This window comes from Limulus polyphemus, unplaced genomic scaffold, assembly GCF_000517525.1.
Source record: "Limulus polyphemus unplaced genomic scaffold, Limulus_polyphemus-2.1.2 Scaffold386, whole genome shotgun sequence".
Lineage (NCBI taxonomy): Eukaryota > Metazoa > Arthropoda > Merostomata > Xiphosura > Limulidae > Limulus > Limulus polyphemus.
In genome coordinates this window covers 40,786-52,615 of record NW_013665996.1, presented here as the reverse complement: position 1 = coordinate 52,615, position 11,830 = coordinate 40,786, and the positions used below count along the sequence as shown (strand labels likewise).

Genomic DNA, 11,830 nt, shown 5'->3' with positions numbered 1-11,830 from the left:
TAAAAAAATATGAAATTTTGAGCAGACTAAAGACACAACCTACCTCCTTGAAATCTTAGTTCGAAGGAATAAAATGTCTTCCTAGGACTTTGATATGGCTAGGAAAGCCACTAGGGGGACATTCTGAACTTTTGAATGGTTATTCATGTCATATATAGAAGTAAGTGTATATAAGGGAGTGTTTCCAAAATTGGAAAAAGGTGGGCAGGGTGCCATTGTGTTTGATTCATTACATGAGCAATACCTTACCAAATAGAAAAGATAAGAGGTTCTTATTTTATATTCTAGCTTGTCAATACTGGCAATTTGAGTTCTTAATTTGTATAAAACTATGGACTTAGTATTTTTTATCACAAACATCTAATTTGAATCAGTGCTGCATTCAACATACCATGTGACACACAAAAATTGATGTTTAACAGTAATGTATAATACAAAGTTTGGATTATAATCTACAGTTTGATACCAAACTTAATGACCTAAATTCATGAAATAGTAGTTCAATAAAATTTTGAAAGTGAGTCAACGAGCGAGATGAATGGCCTTTGACCCACATGGAAAGGGTTAAAATATACAAACATCGCCACTGTTCTATAATGTTTTTTAAGTTACATGAAAATATTTTATTTTATTTATATGGACCACTTGTAAAATAAAAGTGTTTTCAATCAAATATAAACTAGTAATTATGATGACATCATCAGTAAATTGTGCAAATTTGTACTATAGAAGGTTTGAATCTTTGTTCAGTGATATGTTCTGAACCTTTGAAGGTCAAAATCTACCCTTTGTACAGCCCTAAAATAAAGCAATTAAAAATTGAGAGAATAAGTTACTGAGTATAAAAGTAACAAAATATATTTCATACCTAAAATCCCATTATAACGTTGAGTTTTCCTCAGTCTCAATGAATCTCCAGCTCGTAGCTTCACACCTTGCATCTTCAGGCGAGTGTTAACAACCCAGAGTGGAGTTGTTACAATAACATTCACTGCACCTACAGAATTTAAAATTTTGCTTCAATTTCATTAACTGTTGGTTCAAAAATCAAGAATCTATTTCAACATCTTATTCCACCAGTTTAACCCTCTAACATCAGGTATGGCCACAACCCCTCAGAGAGTTACATTTAAAATTCATCCAAATAATTTTATATTATTAATGTATGTTAGCAAACAAAATTACACATTTATATTATAGGTATTGTTAAAACATAATTTAAATTTACAGTCTCTAATCTTCTTGCTTTACTAAGATATAAATCAGTAAGTCCAACTTCCATGCCATGACTCCTACAACATCCTGTCTTTCCAAAAATATCAATAATTTTCTCAGACTTTCACTAATAGATTAGTTATAATCAACAGAAAGAGGTTTTAATTTATTGCTTTCCTTATAAGGCTAGCTTATTCTTCCAATATGTTTTGAGTTACTCTGCATCAATTTCACAGTTTGCTATCTCCAAGATCACTTCGATCAGACAAACAAATTATTTTAACCAACTTATATATTAAATAAAAAGCCAGTTAGATTACAATAGTTGTGAGACATTGTGTTCTTTGTGCATATTATTATTTTGTGTTCCAAACTGCATATCTGAAATAAATAAATATTATGTAAAGTACTAACGAGAACCATATAAAATATTATGGGTAACTTTTATAGACTTTTAGGACAAATAGGTACAAGACTCATAAGTACTTAATTACTTGTATTTTATGGTCATCATTTAATTATTGTTATCAATGTATCTAAAATGAAAAAATCTGAAACTTAAAGGTTAGAAAAGAAAACTTGTGTGAAAAAAAGTTAAGTAAAAACATTTTTCTGCACGAAATGCATGAAAGCTGCTAGCGTGTGGTGTAATTCAATACTTTGTTTACCATAGCTTGCACTATGTTCTTGCTGGGTGATTTTATTGATTAGCTGGACTAGTTTAGTTGTTAGACATGGTTCAGAGAGCAAATGAAACAAAATTAAAGTGGTTTTGAAATGGCTAGAGGACTGTAGGTTTTAGGATACATAACTGTAATTGTCTGTTACAACTTGCAGTCATTCTTAAAAAAAGTGATTTGACTTTATTTCATACACTTTAACTTTTGTTGCAGATAATTTTGCTACAGCTAGTGTTAGGGTATCGAAAATAAAAGATAAAGTCAACAGTTTTACAAAAATCATCTTTTGATATTCATTTAAGAGGTTCAATAGGTTATGTGAATGAAATATGAAAATTGTCAGAAGAAAAGGTATTTTTATTCTTAACATGAAAATCACCTGCACCCAGACTAGTCAGAGTCAGAATGACTAAATTAACTCAGAGTTAAATCTTTTGTAGAAATACTTTATTAAAAATTTTAAAGATTTTTTTTTTCACATCAGATTTGTAATGTTTACTAAAAGTTTGTTAAGTTTCATGAAGATATACTAATTATAGTTTCATGGTTACATTGTGGTTAAAAGGTTGGTCAAAATGACCAAGCATATATACAGAGAGCTAAATACATTAAATACTCTTACAAAATACAATGATAAAGTGACTTTGAACATATGCATTTAAAATGCACATTTCCTCTATAAGCAAAATGCCTAGAATTAATGTGAGAACAAAATGTGGAAAGTTTACTCCCTCAACTCTAACCAAATGAAATGTTAAGTGGTTGGATTATTCAATTCATAATCCTTGTTACATCTCAAGTTTATAGTTATTTAGGAAACCATAAAGCATGCCAACATTCTAACTAGGACAGTTAGACAATGGTTAATGTATATAAGAATAATATTCAAATGCTGAATCCCAAATGCTTTTATCAGATAATTTGAACAAATGAGGTACAAAATGACCAAAAGAACTTAACTGGTGTGAAGAAATTTTCATCACAAAAAATGATTAGATTGTATTTTTGTAGCTCATAAGTAGAAAATACAATCAAAGACTGTTTCTTAAATATATGTAATACCAAACTGCTGTAACCAACATTCTCTGATATCTCTGATGCAAAAAAAAATAGAAAGATTGAGAACACAAATGTTTATTCAAGGAAACCCACATTCAATGAGCAACTTCCCATAATAAATGGAGGTGAAACAAGTGTTTCATTATCAACAAATATTTTAGAAGTCTGAAAAGCATCAATATTTGAACAATTAAGTCAGATGACTTAGAAAATTGTCTTATAATGTAAAATCTAAATAGGACTATATAAAAGTAGTTCACAAAGATGCCTGAAATTTGATCCAACATTCTTAATCTAATGAACATTTATTACTATTTACTATGAACAAAATCAATTATCTTTAAGTTCAAATATATTTCAAATAGCACTTTTCTTAAATCTTTAATAAAAGACTTGAAAAATATCAGTCAGTCATTAAACACAGCTTACCAAAATGCAAAATACTTACTCATCTAATGAGCAGATGTCCAGTGATTATAGAAGTTTTTGTCATAAGAAAAACATGACAAGAAAATGTCAAAATTTGTTTTTATTTAAAATTGTTATTTTTGACAAATAACTGTATAAAGGAAGAACTAATATTTAAATAAATATATCTAAACAACAAATATTATTTAGTGGAATTACTAACCCTTTCACTGTGCAATTAATTTTCAGGCTGATTCCCAAAAAATGTCAATTATCTATCAAAAAATAAAAGTATGAATTTGATCCTTTGTATTACTTTTTCAATAGTGAAAGAAGCTGTATTTCCTATATCTGACAGTTATATTCTAGAAAACTGAATTGGATAGTGAAAAATAACAATTTAAACAAAAAATTGAGGAAAATTAAAAGAAGAGTGTTCTCCAGTAAACAGCATAAATATGAAGCCAAAATCAGTACAAAATACTAAACAAATTATTTAGATAACAATATACAAGATATAAAGAAATTGTCTTTATATAGATTCTTTATGTGTTCCTGCAAAATTGGCAATTTTGAAATGAGGCATATAAACATCCTGGTTTTACAGCACAGAACACAGATCCATGCAGATTTGATGATTGTTTCAAGTACAGGAGGATATTCCTGCATGTTGCAGTAGCTGTGGGGTAAATCCAAATTTCGCAATCAGTGGGTATAAAAGTTTATTCGGATATATCCATACTATGCAGAAATATGTTAAGCAATTATGAATAAATGCTGCCTTCATGTCTTTTTTTGAATGAGAAACAAATGTTATACATTTTTATCCTTGTAATTTCAAATTGAAATGGAGGATTTGATAATAAAATGCACAAATGTTATATTAATCTATAATTCACTGTCACATTAAAGTTGTAGAAATAACTTTTATCTGTCCATTCAAAGCTCAATGTTCGACCAAAATGCATTCCACAGTGTGAAGAGCTTTTTCTTGCTTGTTTCCAACTCCAGTAAAAATTTAATTATAAAATGTTAACATCTGTCTTACTAATGAGTAGAATAGTCACAAAGAAGCATGACTTCCTGAAGAAGTTATGTAATAACTACCATTGCTAAGGAGTGACTATTCTACATTATTACATAACATCCTCAAGAAGTCATGCTTCTTTACTGTTGCTAATGGGTGACTTATTCTACATTATTATATAATAACGTTCTCAGGAAGTAATACTTCTTTACTATATCAATTAACCATAATAATCACCCATCTCTATTTCAGAGTTGAAATTTATTCAATAAAAAGTTTTATTTATTTAACTTTATACATAAAAACATAAGCTTCAAATTTGAATCTTGGGTTGATTTCAGCAAGCTCCCACAGAATTGTTCGAGAATTTCCCAAATTTTTGGTAAGCATAATACGGCACTCACAGCCCCTAGGAGGAAAGTCTTAACAGTTTAGAACAAAATAAAGCTAATTTGTCCTTACAATTTCAATAGAATTATTGTTTTATCCATTTTTAGCCAATCAATGATATTCAATCTCAGTTATCATGGTGTAATATAATTGCCACTACCTGTTCTGAGAAGTCATAGGCTACTGACTTAAATATATTATGAAACCTTTTTTTTTCAACTGTAAAAGCTAAAAAGGGACCAAGTTCTGTGGAAATTTACATAGAGATTGGAATAAAGTGACAAAATCCTGGTTTGGTGATATGTTGCTAAACAAAAAGATGTTTGTGAACAGCTTCTGCTCCAGTAAGTCGTGACTTTTTTCAAAGCTTGCCTTATTATTTTACACTTCAATTGAGTTATAATGTTCAAGAGTAATAGGAAAAGATATTTTTTTGTGGAACAAGATGAGGTAGGCTTAGTTAAATAATTTGTCCTTGACCATACTGCATTAAACAATGTCAGTCAATGTAACTTCTTGAATGGGCATAGAAAATCACCAAAAAGAAATGTAAAAACCTATATATGTTATATAAAATGGGTTGAAAATGTGTTACATATAATAAATGAAACCTCCTGATTAACAATTTTTAAAAAAATTGGCTTGCTTATAATTTTAGTATGGTAAAGTTATTTTTATTGTATGCCTGTGATTGTAAACACAAGGAAACTGTGAACATTGTTTTCAAAATCAAACAAAGAAAAATTAGCAGCTATATAATATAAAAACTTCATAAGAACGTGTTAAAACAATGTAGAAAGATTAACAAGTCTGTAGTTAAAATCTACAATAAGGATATGTATTTTAACAACATGTGCATCCAATAGACATATCCCGGTCTCATAAAGGTAAGAGAATCTAGTTTTGTAAACATACAGAAATAAAGTCTACTTATTGAAGTCATCTAATTGAAGAAATCAAATATTGTACATTTAGATCAACAAATAAGTAATGAATTCAATAAACACTTACCTGCCAGTGAGGCTAAAGCCAGATCACTTAGAGGACTATGTTCTTGTTTTCCTCTGTATACAGCTCTCAATCCATGAAAGGTGTAGAAATACACAAAGTTAGATGCACACAAACTGGTTAAAACAGGTCCTAGGCCCCTGTACAAGCTTTCTCTAAAAAATTTACAAATTATAATGAATATTTTGTAGAATACAATTATTATATTGTATACACTTACAACAATTACTGTATTCTTAATTATTCTTACATATGTTCTACCAGGAAAAGTGATTTATATATATGATCAACTCAAACCCTTTCTTTTGTTATCAAACTGTTCTTTATTTAACCAGTTTGTAGCATCACAGGCTACTCTTCAGAACAAAAACAAAAAAGTACTAGACACTTTAATTAAAATTAATAATGTTCATTATCTAACTTTTAAGTTTGACAAATTTAAGAAAAATCCATTCTTTCAGTTTTATGTGAATGATCTATTGAAGACATGGTATTTCTCTTCTTTTTGTAGTTCACAAAATCTCTTTACCATTAACATCTATTTTTAATCAGTATTTTTAATACATATATTTTACTGTTTATTAAATAATATAATCAAATAAGAGGTTTCAGATACTTATTTATGGTTATTTCTTTATTTCTAAATTTCTGGCTTTTTTTAAATGATTAACCAATCAATGAATAATATATAATAATACATTTTATCATTACAAAACTGACATATTCTTACTAAAAACTCCTATTCAAGTCAACTTGGTAATTTTCATTCATTACTCAAAATTAATACAATTTAAAAGTTCATCTTTTATATGCAATTTTTCTCACCACGCCAAAAAAACTGTCAAAAAATAAATTTTAATTCTTCCTTCACAAGTTTATGAGAAAAAGAAATTGCATCAGTAATTATACCTTAAATAAAACTTGTATAGAAGAAAAAAACATGCAAACTATAAATATCCTGTAAGTCACCATATTTATAACAGTTAGGAATTCCATTTGTCAATTTTAAATAAATACAGAATTTCTCTGAAATTGATCAAGTATCTAAAAGCACTATGTATATTAGTGCTTCTAATGCCAACATATTAAAATATAAGCAGTTGAATGATGCTGTTCAAGTAATGATTATTCATACCTAGTAAATGACAAGGGAGTCTACAGACTATAAGAATTGGCCTACCAAGGCAACATATTAGAAATAACAAATTGGTGTTGGCATTATTTTTTAACTGGTGTTTAACTAAATGTTTATTGGAAATCATACTAATTTTTGTATTTTTAAAATAAAAAAAATCAAAGGATTATGAAACAAAATTGGAAGTTGCATTTTGGCATTAAAAATCATAGATGTTGGCTTCTCTGTGAATCAAACCCCACAAATACTAACCACAACTGAGAAACGTGTACTCCTAGGACTAAAGGGATGCTCTAAGCACATTCATCAGAAAAATAGATATATAAATAAATGGAGTATAGATCAAGTACACCAAATATTAAATAGCTTACAGTCCCTCCTCTCTGATGAATTCTTCTATCATAGCAAAGGTATTCTTAGACTCTCTGCTGTCTTCCACTAAAATGGAATTAGTATTGTTTCATTATAAGTCTTCTATGAATATAGTCAATTTGCTCTTAAATCTGCATTTTTTTTACAACAAACCACAACCTTTTTGTCTCCTTTAACTTCCTGAATTTCAAGTTTGGGAATGTTTTATACAAAAATCAATTATGAACAGGTCATTTCACAACAAAATAAGGTATTAAATGAATATTTACTTAATAACAAATTATTTTTGCACATACATTTGTACACACAAAAATAAACCAAGCAAATGTAAAAGTATGTGTATAAGTATATCAGTTTACGAGTCCTAAGTCCAAGTTCAAAAAGAATAAAAAAAGACTGGACTAATTTGGCTTTTAAAAACACACAATATTGAAAACCACTGTTAGCAAGACACTAACAGCTTCTTTCTGCATTACATGTATACTCACATTTTATATGATTACAATAAAAAAAATTCATGAATATCATCACACCAGTGTACATGTAGACTAAGAAGGCTTGATCCACTGATACATTTTCATTTTTCACACCTGTTTGAAATCACCATCACTCTTGTTTTGACTGCAGTGAGTGGCCAGAAAACTGACATAATCATCATTCAAATAGCTTTCAAACTTCAAAATAGCTATAACTTACAAATAAAAGAAAATTTTTAAATAAAACATTGAAATAAAGGAGCACAAGAAAGGGGCAATTCAAAGAACAGAGAATTTTTACAAAGTAATGTGTCATTTGAATAATTTCAGCATCAAATCAATTCAGAACTATCAGGATATGCACAGAATCAAATTCAGAAACAAAACTGTTTGAGGGCAGTAATAAGAAAGAAGTTGAAACCAAAAAGCTTTATATTTCATATGTGAGCATAGATAAGTATTTCAACATTGCCATATATCACAAAAATTGGAATAACAAATGAAACAATATGCTAAAAACTGACAAACCAAAGATTGAACTGCTTGACACTTCTTGGGTACCTTCTTGACAGAATAAAATGGTGGGAAATACCAGTTTATAATCCCATAAAACTGAAAATGTCATCATATAACTAAAGCTAATTAGACCTACTAAATATTGCTTACACTCAATGAACTTCTGATGTCAAATATAGTAATGCTGAGTAAAAATACACTATTTAAACCAAATGACACTTTTCTTTTGCAATCTCTCGTGACAACACTCAAGACTTTCATCTGATACTGAATATGTATGGATATACCTATACATAAATACTTTTCTCCAATATCTAAACACAACTCAAGTGGTTTATAAGCCTAATATTTTCACATTATGAATATTTTAAACTTTCTGATGTGATCATTTTCACGTTTTTGTTATTTCAGTGAATTAAATATTTCTTATGATTATCTGAATTTTATATAAGAAATGTATTAAAACTTGTATTATAGAAGAAAAATGGAAATATACCACAGTTAAGTTCTTTGTGTCCAACAATCTTGTAATGTGACAAATAACTACTAAGTTACATTATATATTTTTTTCTGTACATTCTCATATTTAACTTAATTTTCCTACTTTAAGTTTGAATTTCACAGCATTAAAAATCTTTCCTTGTTGATTATTTATTCAGGTATGAAAACTTACTGTATAAAAGTTTTAATTATCAAAAACAAAACCCAACTACCTTTAAAAATTATATTAGAAACTGCTTTGATAACTAATTAAAGTGAATTTTTCTCATTCAAAACAAGTACAGGTGCTGCAATCCAAAATTAGTATTAACATTTTTCACAAAAACAATTTCACATACACACACCTTTAATACAAAAGTAAACCATATTTATATAGTTTCCTCCCCCACCATTAAGGAAAAACTGAGCAGTATAGACTGAAGTGAATTAGATTAACTACACAGTACAGGAAACTCAAAGAATGGAGCAAAACACTGTATAAGGAAAACTTTCTTAAGCATTTGTCTCAGACTTGTTCTACAACACACAAGGAGGAAAATTTTTCAATCTCCTCGAAGGCCAAAAAGCAAGGTCACTCTATCATGGTTAACAGAATTTTCCTCAATTTCTCATACATTTATTTTTATGTTAAATTAAGTCCTGAAACTTGATGTTAGAAAAGTAATAACTGTGTGCAAATCCAAGGTGCTATGCATGATTTCTAATGTCTATATCTATTCCATGTTCACTTTTTACTCTTAGCTTTGTTAAAGTTTAGGTTATAGAAGACATTTTGTATAAATTTAGTTCAGATTTAAAGATGTAGGTAAATAATTTTGAACTTTATAAACAATATATTACTGTGTACTGAAAAGTAGCATTTTTAATTTTGACAATTAATCAGTAGGTGCAAAACTCCATGGTGTTATGTTGTAGTACATAAGAGTACAAAGTCGTATATTTATCAACTAGTAGAAGCAGTTTATCAAATATACATATACAATTGAAACTTCTTAACTATAATCTATTTTGATTTTAATACATTAATAACAGTCATTACATGTTCAGGATATACTTCTGTAAAATGTAAATCAAATACAGATAAAACTATTACTGATCAACCAACTTCCATCAGCTTATTAAGAAACATTATGAAATTACCGTTTTCATATCAACCAAGGTAATTGAGCCCACACTATAAAATACTTTAGAGATTAATGGAAAATACATGTATAATAAAGTCTATAATGGACAAAAAACTCCTTTTGTGACTGATGGTGTTTTCATCATGACTGAGCTGGGCAACATGGTTATTCAACTGTTGTGGATTATGGACTGAATTCTAACAAATATACTTAGTTTTCAACTTTTAGTTTTTAATTAATCATTTTGTATATAAATCATATAAAGCATAGGTTGTTTATAGAACTGCTTCACAAATTACCATAAAAAACTTTTATCTTTGAAAAAGTGATAATCTTTTCAATGTTTCTGTTTTCATAATTTTCTCAAAATTATATCCATCAAATATTCTAAGTCTAGGTATTGAAAAAGTACTGTACTTTCACTAGAAAAATTTTAAAACTAATATTTACATTAATATTGAAATTTTCTCTTTTATTCAGTATAGAGTAATACAAAGCATAAATTAACTTGTCTTTTAGATTGCCTTATTTTATTGTCTATACTTCCCATTTGGTGAATATTTGCATATGTTAAAATTTTTCTTACAGTTTTGATACATTTTAACCATTTTCCCCCTTTCTTCTCTTCATTTAATTTTTGTTTCTAGTGATGTGACCATCTACATGTCATAGAAAGAATAGTAATAAATCATTCATTGTGATTGGACATATCCTTCAGCCTTGAATAATGTAGTTACCATGAGCTAGATGATTAATGATACAGATTGATGTTATTGCAGAATCCATAATTATGCATACTTTACCTTGTAGTCTAGAACGTACTGTATCTAGTGGGAAGAATACTGTCATGGCCGTGACACTGCCCTGAAACAAAATATACCCACATTTTGTTTTATATCATAGCATAGTACATACTATCATCTTTAATACAACATTTAATGCAATTCTCCTGTAATATAAAAATATTTGTTTATTTATATAACATTTTATTAGATGTGTATTTGGCCCAATTTTTGTTATATGAAGGCACTTGTTTACTAATACTGAACTAAAACCTACTCGAGTTTCTATGATACAATATCAATTAAGCATTACAGGACCTCATTCTTTCTTTACTTTCACAAAATGTAATTACTCCATGTTTATTTTTATAAACATAAATAAAATAACAACCTATATCTCCAGAATGTAACTTTATTAGCTCCGTATTTTGCTATTACAGCTTCATCAGGAGCTATCGATTTTTTATCAGTTCACTAATCCAGTTCAATCTAAATTGGAATACTGTTAATAATAAATTGAATATCAATACGAGTGTTTAGAAAGTTCAGATTATATTAAAATAATGTGTAAACCAACAAGTAACCTATTACAATTATTAGACTTTGAATAGTATACATTACGTATATAGAATATCTCTTCATATTTGTATCTGTAAGTATTTATTTCACCTTATCATATTAATACATACACAAAAGAACGTCTGAAAATATCTCTCAACCCTTACAAGTTTGTAAAGAGATTTCGTCCAAGTTCAAATTATTAAAATCTTAAGAAAGCTGTTAACATCTTTACACCAAAGGCCAACATTTATATTTGTGCATTTTAGGTTTCTTTTTCCTGATGAAAACTTCTTCCTAAATCTTTCGGTCTAGAAAATTAGACCATTTGGACAAGATCTTGACATCCGATAAGATGTTATCTGCTTGTAGTATACCATGTTCTTTTCCCATAATGTTCTGCATTAGCATTGTTAGTACTGAGGTTTTAGATGTCATGCACATGTTCAGATATTTGATCATGTACAGGTTGGTAAGTTTCTCCTATATACATACTGGAACATCTGCCACAAGTTACTTCCTACACAACACTCTTACTATGACATCGATCATGCTGTCCATATTTAGTAGCTTTACAGT

The 11,830-nt window shown here is 28.5% G+C and overlaps 1 protein-coding gene across 3 annotated transcripts in view; it reads right to left on the bottom strand.

The window, feature by feature from the left end:
• Positions 1-11,830, bottom strand: part of LOC106457887 (peroxisomal membrane protein PMP34-like) — a 55,008-nt gene that overhangs the window by 19,284 nt on the left and 23,894 nt on the right. For all 3 annotated transcript variants that reach the window (XM_013917337.2, XM_022383945.1, XM_022383946.1), the window contains exons 2-5: positions 10,715-10,775; positions 7,294-7,360; positions 5,791-5,942; positions 869-997 (exon numbers count right to left, since the gene is read on the bottom strand). In XM_013917337.2, the coding sequence (XP_013772791.1) occupies positions 869-997; positions 5,791-5,942; positions 7,294-7,360; positions 10,715-10,775 (409 nt within the window). The remainder of the gene's footprint in view (positions 1-868; positions 998-5,790; positions 5,943-7,293; positions 7,361-10,714; positions 10,776-11,830) is intronic.